This window comes from Natator depressus, chromosome 10, assembly GCF_965152275.1.
Source record: "Natator depressus isolate rNatDep1 chromosome 10, rNatDep2.hap1, whole genome shotgun sequence".
Lineage (NCBI taxonomy): Eukaryota > Metazoa > Chordata > Testudines > Cheloniidae > Natator > Natator depressus.
The window spans coordinates 35,414,106-35,426,843 of record NC_134243.1 but is presented as its reverse complement, the minus strand read 5'-3'; the positions used below and the strand labels follow the sequence as shown (position 1 = coordinate 35,426,843).

At 46.4% G+C, this 12,738-nt stretch overlaps 1 protein-coding gene across 1 annotated transcript in view; it reads right to left on the bottom strand.

Annotated features, from left to right (window-relative positions):
• Positions 1–542: 542 nt before the first annotated feature.
• RAB40C (RAB40C, member RAS oncogene family) overlaps positions 543–12,738 on the bottom strand; it is a 68,028-nt gene continuing 55,832 nt past the window's right edge. Inside the window, exons 5-7 of the mRNA XM_074965724.1 lie at positions 4,867–4,944; positions 3,416–3,638; positions 543–1,463 (exon numbers count right to left, since the gene is read on the bottom strand). Coding sequence (XP_074821825.1) covers positions 1,183–1,463; positions 3,416–3,638; positions 4,867–4,944 — 582 coding nt within the window. The 3' untranslated portion in view covers positions 543–1,182. The remainder of the gene's footprint in view (positions 1,464–3,415; positions 3,639–4,866; positions 4,945–12,738) is intronic.

Genomic DNA, 12,738 nt, shown 5'->3' with positions numbered 1-12,738 from the left:
GGAACAGTGACCCCAGAAGGGTAGCTTGTGATCAAGCTTTGTGTTTCTCTCCACGCAGGCCCAGCAGAAGTGTTTTACTTCTAAGCCTACAGCTCCTCAAGGCCAGCAATGATCAACAACCCTCACGTGAGAAGATGCTGCCTGTCATGGGAAAATAAACCTGGTACCAGCTGACTTTTGGTCTCTAATATTTGGTCTGACCAAATCTTTGTCTTCAGGCTCCTGCAGGCCATGGCAGCCTCACAGCTGCAACTCTGTTTGGGTTTTGATTTAAGTGAGAGTACAATCAGCCTCCTCCTAGGCCCTCACCCTTGTTTCCAGGAATGTTCAGAAAAGGAAGGATCCGGCATGTAGCATACAAATCGCTCTCTCCTTTCACATAGATAGTATTTGAAACAAACAAACCCAGAGCAATCCTGTGAGGCTATTTGTACAATCCCCCAAAGTGTTTGTAGATATTCACCTTAAAATCCCCCTCTCCCTTTCTCCCCTTTAGCTGGTGCACTGCGAACAGAGGTCCCATGCTTCTATTTACATGGCTGCATAAATTTTCCCTGACTGCTTCTTTAAAAAAAAAAAAAAAAAAAAAGTTAGAAAAAGTGAGAGCTCTCTATATAATTTTGATATAAATAAGTGAAAACGGCAAGCAGGACTGCTTCCTTCAGATTCCCAATCGGCCAACTCTTGCCTCTTTTTTGGCAATGGCAGGTTAAAGTCCAGGTAGAATTTGCCTTCATCTTATGCCCTGTTTATTCTTAGAAGTCCACTGTTCGCTATCGCACCAGCAATCCATCTGTGAGTTCAAGAGTTACAGTTGCAGCACAGACTCTCCCTTGACCACCCCCTAAGCCTCTTGATCTTCCGCTAAATCCCTTCCTCTGCCAAGACTGGACGAGCTTGTCCCTCCCCCATGCCAGCAGCTGCCGAGTTTTCCACCCAGGCTGAGGAAAATCCCAAAGCATTCCTGAACGTTCACTTGGCACCGTCCCCTTTACCAGCGATGTGGGATCCAGTCGATATGATGGTCTGAACGTTAAGCTGAACTCGTTTCCCAAAGCCATGCTCGTCATCAAAAAAGTGACCCAGGAACGTTCAAAAGGATCCTATTGAAAAGGGTTACGTGTGCAAACATCTGTACATCGGTGGGTGGGTGTGTTTGGAGCTCACAGTGTTACAGTCTTGCTAAGAGATCTTGCAGTTGTTGCGTGAGCAGTTCTGTGGGGGGCTCTGCGGCGGGCGGATCGATTTGGATCTCTTCAAGCTGTTACCTTTGCTGCTGCTCCCGCCCCCACTGCTAGCCAAGGAGTATGACCGGCCGTGCATCATCACCGCGTTCATTCCATTGGCCATGGAGAAGGATTTTAAGTGGCTCTTGATGGTGACAGGCAGTGGCAGCTTGTCGATGAGGTGGACTGGTGTGCAGGAGACTATTGCACGGCAGCAGAGGTCCTGTAAGCTGAACACTGTCAGAACAGAAAGAATCAAGTACAGTCAGAGAGGCAAGTGACACCCAGGTTGTACCTCCAAGGGGAGAGCTTGCCCTGATGCACATCTCGCCTGCACTGTACATCACCAATTTCTTAGGGAGAGAGAAACTAGGGGTGGCAATACGGTGCCTTAGAAAGTGCGGATCTGATGGTGAAAACAAGGAACTAGGAGACAGGACTCCCACGTTCTCTGAGCTCTGCCTCCAGTCCTCGGTTTAACCATCAGCACAATAATTAATCCTTCCCCCATATATAGTGCTGGGAGGCCTCATTTACTCAGTATTTGCAAAGTGTTTGGCAGTTCAGTTGCACAGCCCCCTTCTCCCCACTCCAAGATACAAAGAGCAGACATGGTCTGGAGGACGGCAACAGCCTTACTGGAGCGAGGCAGAGCACATTCCTGTTTGGGACCTGTACAAGCCTAGGGGCAGGATCTTCTGAACTCTGACCCCATCATCCAGCAGAACTGCCAGCTCCATAGCTAGAGCAAGACTCAGCCTCTCCCTGAGAGGACCCTTACTGCCATGAATTCAGTGTAAAAACATGCGACACTGCTTTGTGAATGCCCCAGCTCACGCGGGATTTCCTTACAGCTGGCCACACGGGGGCACACTCCTATCTTCAGTCTACTCAAGGACTGAACCTGCAAAGCCACGAAGCAGTGCTATGAATAGGACACAAGAAGCTGGCAAGGATTGTAGACCCTGCCCATGGAAGGCGTTTAGGATAGATTTGCAGCGCACAGAAGACTTCAGCTTTAAATCCTCACTGTTTTGCAGGGCAACAGAGCGACCAGAGTGGCTCGAACTTTAAATCAAGCCAGCTGTGTATGCTGGCTCTCAAAGCAGGGAAAGCTTTCACTGCAGAGCAAGGTATCCCCCTGCAGAAACCGCAGCAGCATTGCCTTCCGCCTCCAGCAAGATTTGGGTTTGAATCCCCTCTAGTATCTCACTGACCCTCCATATGCATCAAACAGTAGTGTGCCAACAGGCCCAGCTGCAGGGAACTTGACCATTGCCTTGGAAGAGAGGGACACTCTCATCCCTTCTGGCTGAAGCAGCAGTGCTTCAGTGATGGCTAGTCGGTGCCCAGGACAGAGTGGGGAGGGTCTCAGATAATGGGACCTGGCCCACACTTGGATACCCAGGTTCATTCACCACCCCCCCATCTGCAGGAGGAAACGTGCCACCATTAAAGGGGAAGACAGCCTATTTCTTCCTCCCCAGGGCACTGTGTACCAACAATCCCTGCCACCTCCACTGCAGCCCCACTGCACTGCAGCTACGTGGGGAAGAGGGTGGAACGAGCCTTACCTGGAGTAGAGCCAGCAGCCAAGTGCTGCTTCTCCCCCAGCCTATCAAAGGACTGAGCTCATGCAACACAGGCCAACTGAGGTGCTGCTTCTTTTAAGCTCACCACACAGAGTATGTATATGGAGCAAAGGGCCTGTAGTGCTGGAAGTTCAGGGGTGGATTACTCAAGCCTTCTCTGGCTTGAACTGGCACCATTAGGCTGCCGCATCAGACAAAGTGCGTTCAGCTAGTGAATCACCGCAGCTTGGAGCAGTCACACAGGTGTACTCAAATACAGCAGCAGCATGGCCTAGTGGTTAGAGTAGGGGGGGACTGAATCCAGTCTCGTGGGTTCTAGTCCCAGCTTTGATAGCAACTGATTCTGTGACTGTGGACATACTACTTACCTTGTGTGCCTCAGTTTCCCTGTGTGAAGGAGGGCTACAGTGTTTACCAAGCTCACAGAGGTGTGTGGGGATTGAGGCACTTTGTGTTTGTGAAGTGCTTGGAGGTCCAGATGGTTATTAAATACTGCCTCCTCCGAGCAGGAAGGCAAACACCCACCCCTTCCACGTGGGCAGTTTCTTCTGCCCTCAGAGCACCTCATCAGCACAGCGAGAGCAGGTCTCCACTCACCTCTGTTAGGTCTCCAGATCTTCTCCATGCCATGCCTCATTAGCACGATGCGCGACAACTCCGTAAAGGACTCGGTCACGTTGAAGTTGCACAGCGGGCTGACCTCAAAGAACGTCATGCAGTTCTTCTCAGCGTAGGAACGGGCCTGCTCCGTGGGCACCTGCCGCTTGAAGGCTAGGTGAAGCCTGTTTCCAACCAAAATCCGGGGGACACCTGGAGCATGCTTTAAAAGAACACAGTCCATCTTTAGAACAGAGCATCAAAAACCTCACTGACACCAGTGAACACAGACTATACCTAGTGGGTTGCTTAGCTTACAGTATTGAAGCAACTGTAAGGAAGGGAAATTGCCTCTGCTAGGACTGGCCACTGTGATATAAACGCTGGTGTCTAAGCAGGGACTCCTCATACAGATTACTCCATTTCAGACGCTTCCACTCATGATTTTACAGGGCGTTGCCCGGAACGCCTTAGTTAACAGGCCCACAACTCAGCTGTATGGATATCCTGCTCCCCATTGCCTGCACAGTTTTAGCCTGGTAGAAATGGATAGCAAGATAGAGGCTTTTCGTCTCTTCTCTAACTAGGGAATTGCAAGTACTTCCTCTCCACAGGGTAGTCCTTCTTTCCTCCCCAAAGGTCTCCTGGACACAGCAGAGATTTCGACTCCTCTGCATCAGACCTTGGTTTTGTGGCTCATTACAACAGTTTGTAACACACCCTACTGCCTGCTAACCCTCAATTGCCCACTTCATTTTAAGTGGCCTCCTACAGCATACATGAACCCCTTATGCTGAACGTCTGCCCCAACCTGTAGTTAGCCCAGGCCTGGTCTCGCTAGGAAATTAGGTCACTAGAACTACAGTGCTCAGGGGTGCGAAAAATCCACACCCCTGAGCAATACAGTTAAACCGACCTAACCCCCAGTGTAGACAGCATTAGGTCGATGGGAGAATTCTCACATCGACCTAGCTACCGCTTCTTGGAATCCAAGGCTGGATTACCTACACCAACGCCAGAACCCCTCCCATCCGTGTAGGTACCATCTTTACTGAAGCACTGCAGCGTTTTCAGCGTAGACAAGCCCACAGATACTCTGGTTGCCTTTCCTGGACCCGAAGAAGAGCTTTGTGAAGCTTGAAAGCTTGTCCCTTCCACCAACAGAAGTTGGTCCAATAAAAGACCTTATTACCTCACCTACCTTGTCTCTTTTGATTATATTTTTAATCTCTGCTTTCCAGCAAGTGCCATCTGTGGGGCTCAGTAAAATCAGAGGTGTCAGCATCAACAGGCTATTCAGCATCCAAGGAGACCTGCCACTTTTACGGCACAATGATATTTCTGTGCTGGCACCAGAAGCTGCAGTGTTTATATTACTGTAGTCACACCAGGTCCTATTGTGAGAGACGCTGTACGAACACATCCTAAACAAGCTGTAGTGTCACACTTACCTCGTCTATTTCTTTTATCCAGCGGTCTATCCCATCGAAGGACCAGCGGTTAGTGATGTCATACACCAAGAGAATTCCCTGTATGGAAATGAATGTGAACCTGGTGAATTTCATGCTATGCAAACTGAAAGGGAGATACAGCTGGAAAGACCCCTCTCCCCTGAATTTTTCAACTGAAAGAAACTGACACTCAGCACGAGAGGCTAAAGACTGTTTACCTTGGTCCTCTGAGTTTAAAGTATGGGGATACTGTAAATTGCCCTGGGGAAGACAGCCAATTCTATTCTGACTTCCGAAATGAGCAAGGATGAACACAGTGGGACTGACACACCAGCCCAGGAGGCACGTTTACAAGACTAGCAGTTTGCGGTGGGGGTGGGGGCAGGAGTTGCCAAGTAGCATGTTTAAATGGAATATCTGAAGCAGAAACCATGTCATTTTTACACAGAACAACTTCACTTGAAGATATGTTGGTGACAAAGTTAAACCAGTACAGCACATCTAGTGCACTGCCTGCACTTCTTTTGCCAAAAATGGTTTCACTCTTTGTCCAGCCTTTCTTTTGGTGGAGAAAACTTTACATTTGAGTGAATTCACCAATTAGAAAAGCAAGGGACTAGACTAAACAAGACATGGTACCATGGAAGCTCCCAAACAACCGTCACTTGTGCATGGTGTGCAGGACAGATCACTATTCTGAATGCATCCACGTGGGACAAATCAGGCATCGGGACATTCCCTAGGCTACTCTTTCGAGTTTTATGAATGGGCTCCCTGTCTTGATCTTTTGGTTGCTGATGGCACTTAGCTACAATGATAACGAGGGTACTATAAATGCCCATGACAGACAGGCCTGGCTTTGTAAGACTTTGCTGTACTAGAGAGCATTAAATAAGTCATGCTACGTAAGTTAATACAAGTTCAGGGAATGCTCTTTATACTGTGCTAGTGCCTTAGCTTTGGCCCTGGGGCTGGTGCGTACACTATCTTCTCTAGAAATGTTTTACAGCTCAGTTTCATTTTTGATAGTTCACAATAAAACTTCCTCAGTCCTGCAGTCAGAGCAGAGCAGCCTTCATTTAATGGACCTTTGGTGTCCAACAGAAAGACAATTTTTAAGCTCATGCCTTCTTCCTGAGGCTGTGACAAAAGAAAGCAAATAAGGTGGTAGATATAAATGTGACTGCGTGTGATGGGAGAGGAGGTGACTTTGTTGACAATCCCTTTGGATATTTACACTGAGTAACCTCTAGCTATTTCTGAAGATTCAAAGGACCAGGCCACACATCTGGGCTGAAGGGAGTACACTTTGCAGGACATCCTGTTTAGGTTGCGATAAGCCGTCTTGGTGGTGGGAGACAGCAATTGTGAAAAGAAGCCAGCCTTGGAAGATACATCATCAAAAGGTAAAAGCATTAGAGTCAAAACAGAGACTATAAAGCTTACGAGGAAGACTAAAGATGGCCCAGAGGGAAGAATCTCAGGTTAACCGCAGGTAGCGTAGCATTTAAAAGCATCCCAGTCACCAGCTGATGAGAACACACATCCCAAAGAAATCTATCCCCTCTTTCAAAAATAAAAATAAAAGCATGAACTATTTAATCAGAGGAAAGGGCAGAATTACTGTTTTCATGTACTGCAACAGCCTGCTGCTTGCAATGGATTGGCAAGACAGCTACACAATGCTGCTTTTAGCTCCAGGTAGTCCACTGAAGTTACAACTATCACTGTCAGAAAGCTGACAGTTGCTAACAGTTACTACCTAGTAGCTAAAATATCACACTTCCCTCCCTGTACTTACCAGAAAGTGAGCAGACATGTAAATGATGCAGAGATTCTTCTTAAAGGGCAGCTAAGGCCTGACTAGTGCTTTCGAACGCGTCTACTTTATTTGTTCTCTCTCTCTCCCCTTTCTCACCAAGGGTATTTGAATGAAAACAGGAAGTACAAGATAATCTACTCCTACCGCTCCACTGCTACTGTTATTGTAACTGGGTTGCATAGGAAGAGTCACAGTGGAAGATACTGATTGGAACTAGAGTAGGAACAGATGAACCAACATTATTATGACACAGAGGCTCAGCTGGAAATAACTACATCATAAGGAAAAAAACCCAGCACTGATACAAATGGTCAGAGGCCAATGTAAGTGCAAAACAAACAGGTCCAGGCTACAAAATCCAGGTCTTGCAGCAGGCATAGTGTATATAGCCAGGCTTCCAAGCAAATGCAGCCTGATGTCCCCAAAGGACAGTCAGCTCTGGGGTTAGAGTTAAAGGGTGTGCCCCAAATCAAAACAACTCGACCCTCAGTGAGAAAAGAGAGTCTTGCCTCACCCTCCACCCTGCATCTGTAAGCAGTGCAGTGAAGTTTTGAAGACTGCACTGACATTTCAGTGTAGGGGCATTACCAGCAGATCGAGGGATGAGATCATTCCCCTCTATTTGACATTGGTGAGGCCTCATCTGGAGTACTGTGTCCAGTTTTGGGCCCCACACTACAAGAAGGATGTGAAAAAATTGGAAAGCATCCAGCGGAGGGCAACAAAAACGATTAGGGGACTGGAACACATGACTTATGAGGAGAGGCTGAAGGAACTGGGATTGTTTAGTCTGAAGAAGAGAAGAATGAGGGGGGATTTGATAGCTGCTTTCAACTACCTGAAAGGGGGTTCCAAAGAGGATGGGTCTAGACTGTTCTCAGTGGTAGCAGATGACAGAACAAGGAGTAATGGTCTCAAGTTGCAGTGGGGGAAGGTTTAGGTTGGATATTAGGAAAAAAACTTTTTCACTAGGCGCGTGGTGAAACACTGGATTGCATTACCTAGGGAGGTGGTGGAATCTCCTTCCTTAGAGGTTTTTAAGGTTGACAAAGCCCCGGCTGGGATGATTGAGTTGGGGATTGGTCCTGCAGGGGGTTGGACTAGATGACCTCCTGAGGTCCCTTCCAGCCCTGAGATTCTGTGATTCTACGTACCAACTGGTAGAAGTCAACTAATCTACAGGATATTCCAACATACCAGGCGGGTTACTGGTGCTACTGCACAAAATCACTGCTTCATTCAGTTAGAAACACAGGATTTATTGTACCAGATCATACTGCTACTCCACCTAGTCTTCCAATATTTTTGTTCTGTGTCCAATACTTTAAACAAAATCCCACAATGCACCAGGTCAACTGTACAAAGCTATATAGGGAGGGGGGTGGGATTTTCCTTCCTGTTCTCCCAGGGCAGGAGCAGAGTGTGTGGTTTGGATTACACTGGAGTGATGCCTGCTGGGACATTCTAGCTCTGTATTTGTAACATGTACCACTGTTATTGTCTAGTTTAGTCAAAATTTGCCAGCCATTTTATAAAGCAGTTACAATATTTACCTCCCTTCTGTAGTAATGGATAGCACAAGGCAAACATATGCTGGGTGCAGCAGAACATGTGTTTTCACAATGGACTTTCCTTTAAATAGGTGTCTCCTTGATTATGGAGAGAGTTTTGGAGGTGGGGTGGGGGAAGGGCCAGGGCCTGGCCAGTTTTTACTATATTCCTTAAAGCAACTCTAAATTCCTCTTTCTATACAGTCCAATAGCCCTGATCCATAGTATCTTTTGTCCTCTACAAAGTCTGCCCGCTCCTCATCATTAGTCTCCACTATTGGGGAATTTTTGTTGCCTGCAGAAAGGTGAATGTCTATCCAAGACCCAGTGTGCCAAAGGTTAAGGTCATGAGAAAGTTGTTAAAAATCACCACCATCTGCATTATTTACATCACCTAAATGGGAAAAAGTTAACATTTTAAAAATCGAAAGTTTTGCCTAAGGCACCTGATTGATAATTATTTTCACAGTCATATGTAGTAGGCAATGAGATCGAGAAAGTGTATGTATGTAGGGGGAGAGGGAGGAGGGGGTAGAAAAGAAAACGTTCAACAATTTTGCAAAGTTCCTACCAAGTAAGGATTAAAAAAAAATTAAAATTTAAAAAATCACTCCAGTTCTGTGGCCTTCTATGGAGTCATCCACTAAAACAGAGAAAACAAAAATTAAGGTGCTCCCAAAGTAAACATGCAGGGTTTGGGGTTGTTTATTTGGGGATGGGAGGGAAATTGGGGGGAAGAATTTTTCATGATTTCTTCATAAATCAAAGCAGCCAAAAGAGAAAACAACTTTTCCTTTATGAAGCAGAAAGTGGGATTTCTTTTTTAAAAAAAAGATTAAACTGCAAACCAATTAGATAGAAGACATTATGCAGCGGTCTTGTTTACTTGTGGACAAAATTGCCTTAGCCAGTAGAAACAATCATGAGGCCTAATTTGTCAAGAGAGTGTTTCTGCTGGACACATGCTGTAGGATAGCATATTTAAGCACTCTAAGGAGATCTTGGACCACAGCTCCCAAAGAGGAATATCAATGCAATACATCACCAGGAAGATGGTGCCCAACTATCTATAGTTGAGTGAAAGATCAAGGCTATACTTGCTTTGACTTCAAGAAAGTAAGTAAGTATTCCTCCACTGTCAACATAGGTACCTTATAATTCCATGCACACGTGGACTGAGTTTAGGTTGCCAAGTGAAACACATACAGAGAATCATAGAATATCAGGGTTGGAAGGGACCTCAGGAGGTCATCTAGTCCAACCCCCTGCTCAAAGCAGGACCGACCCCTGACTAAATCATCCCAACCAGGACTTTGTCAAGCCTGACCTTAAAAACTTCTAGGGAAGGAGATTCCACCACCTCCCTAGGTAACGCATTCCAGTGTTTCACCACCCTCCTAGTGAAAACGTTTTTCCTAATATCCAACCTAATCTCCCCCACTGCAACTTGAGACCATTACTCCTTGTTCTGTCATCTGCTACCATTGAGAACAGTCTAGAGCCATCCTCTTTGGAACCCCCTTTCAAGTAGTTGAAAGCAGCTATCAAATCCCCCCTCATTCTTCTCTTCTGCAGACTAAACATCCCCAGTTCCCTCAGCCTCTCCTCATAAGTCATGTGTTCCAGTTCCCTAATCATTTTTGTTGCCCTCCGCTGGACGTTTTCCAATTTTTCCACATCCTTCTTGTAGTGTGGGGCCCAAAACTGGACACAGTACTCCAGATGAGGCCTCACCAATGTCGAATAGAGGGGAACGATCACGTCCCTCGATCTGCTGGCAATGCCCCTACTTATACATCCCAAAATGCCATTGGCCTTCTTGGCAACAAGGGCACACTGTTGACTCATATCCAACTTCTCGTCCACTGTAACCCCTAGGTCCTTTTCTGCAGAACTGCTGCCGAGCCATTCAGTCCCTAGTCTGTAGCGGTGCATTGGATTCTTCCGTCCTAAGTGCAGGACTCTGCACTTGTCCTTGTTGAACCTCATCAGATTTCTTTTGGCCCAATCCTCCAATTTGTCTAGGTCCCTCTGTATCCTATCCCTACCCTCCAGCGTATCTACCACTCCTCCCAGTTTAGTGTCATCTGCAAACTTGCTGAGGGTGCAATCCACACCATCCTCCAGATCATTTATGAAGATATTGAACAAAACCGGCCCCAGGACCGACCCCTGGGGCACTCCACTTGATACTGGCTGCCAACTAGACATGGAGCCATTGATCACTACCCGTTGAGCCCGACAATCTAGCCAGCTTTCTATCCACTTTATAGTCCATTCATCCAGCCCATACTTTAACTTGCTGGCAAGAATACTGTGGGAGACCGTGTCAAAAGCTTTGCTAAAGTCAAGGAACAACACGTCCACTGCTTTCCCTTCATCCACAGAGCCAGTTACCTCGTCATAGAAGGCAATTAGATTAGTCAGGCATGACTTGCCCTTGGTGAATCCATGCTGACTGTTCCTGATCACTTTCCTCTCCTCTAAGTGCTTCACAACTGATTCCTTGAGGACCTGCTCCATGATTTTTCCAGGCACTGAGGTGAGGCTGACTGGCCTGTAGTTCCCAGGATCCTCCTTCTTCCCTTTTTTAAAGATGGGCACTACATTAGCCTTTTTCCAGTCATCTGGGACCTCCCCCGATCGCCATGAGTTTTGAAAGATAATGGCCAATGGCTCTGCAATCACATCCGCCAACTCCTTTAGCACTCTCGGATGCAACGCATCCGGCCCCATGGACTTGTGCTCGTCCAGCTTTTCTAAATAGTCCTGAACCACTTCTTTCTCCACAGAGGGCTGGTCACCTCCTCCCCATGCTGTGCTGCCCAGTGCAGTAGTCTGGGAGCTGACCTTGTTCGTGAAGACAGAGGCAAAAAAAGCATTGAGTACATTAGCTTTTTCCACATCCTCTGTCATGAGGTTGCCTCCCTCATTCAGTAAGGGGCCCACACTTTCCTTGACTTTCTTCTTGTTGTTAACATACCTGAAGAAACCCTTCTTGTTACTCTTAACATCTCTTGCTAGCTGCAACTCCAGGTGTGATTTGGCCTTCCTGATTTCACTCCTGCAAGCCCGAGCAATATTTTTGTACTCATCCCTGGTCATTTGTCCAATCTTCCACTTCTTGTAAGCTTCTTTTTTGTATTTAAGAGCAGCAAGGATTTCACTGTTAAGCCAAGCTGGTCGCCTGCCATATTTACTATTCTTTCTACACATCGGGATGATTTGTCCCTGTAACCTCAATAAGGATTCTTTAAAATACAGCCACCTCTCTTGGACTCCTTTCCCCCTCATGTTATTCTCCCAGGGGATCTTGCCCATCAGTTCCCTGAGGGAGTCAAAGTCTGCTTTTCTGAAGTCCAGGGTCTGTATTCTGCTGCTCTCCTTTCTTGAGAAATCAAGAAATACCAAAGTTAAGGTTGTCTGTGACCCTTAACTCTGCCACCACTCCCCCAGCATGTGCATTAGGATAGAATAAGCACATACTCTTTTTTTCCTGCACAGGATGGATGGTACTGTCTGCATGAGGCACCTGTTTCTTTTTGAAAAATCCTGTCTTTTGTTCTGACCGACGCCTGACACCCTATAGACCATGCAATGAGTTTGGCAGGCGTGCTTTGGAAATGAGCTTTGTTTATTACACAACCCTGCTTCACTCACTGTTAATTTGGAACAAAAAGTAGTGACAGAGCCATATTATTATGCACACACATGCAAACGGAGCCTGGGATAGAGACACACAGGCAATCCTAACTTAGACATTGCTTCACTGATTGCGTCCCTTTTCCAATTTACAACCGCACTAAATAATGTTCTGTATGGCATTTCTTAGGTTACTGTAAAGAACAGAAGAATGCCATAATGTGCAACTATTTGTACAGTCTGTCACTCTAGGTACTTATACGGTTCTCATCATCGTACACCTCACAGGGAGGAGAGAGAGAGAGAGAGAGAAAAAAAAAGGTATGTAACCTCATAGTGCTCCTGAGAGGTAAAAGATTGTTATTAACCCCATTTTGCAGATGAGCCAATTGAGGCACAGGGAGATTAAGTAACTTGTCCAAGGTCACACAGGAAGTGGTGGGAACTGAATCCTGATCTCCTCACTCCCAAGGCAATACATTAGCCACTGGATCATCCTTCCTACCTGTCCTGCACAATCCATTCACTCACCTTCATCTCAGGAATGCACCAGCCTCCTTCCATCTAAGCCTGCCTCATTCCACATTTTCTGATGCACTTTGAAAATGAAGTTCTGCTCGGCTTTTTGAAATGTGTACGTATCACCAATACAGCACACAGAAAGAATGAATGTGTGCTTGTCTCCGCCCCTCTCTATTAAGTGGAAGTGTCCATGTCATGTATATGTGCACACGCATGCAATGAAAAAGGAATGGTCATTTGTTATTGTATAAGAAAGCAGTGTGCTTACACATTTATTTTTAAAGCATTTTAACTGTGCTAAAGTTAAAGCTGATTTTCACTCGACCACCAAAAGGC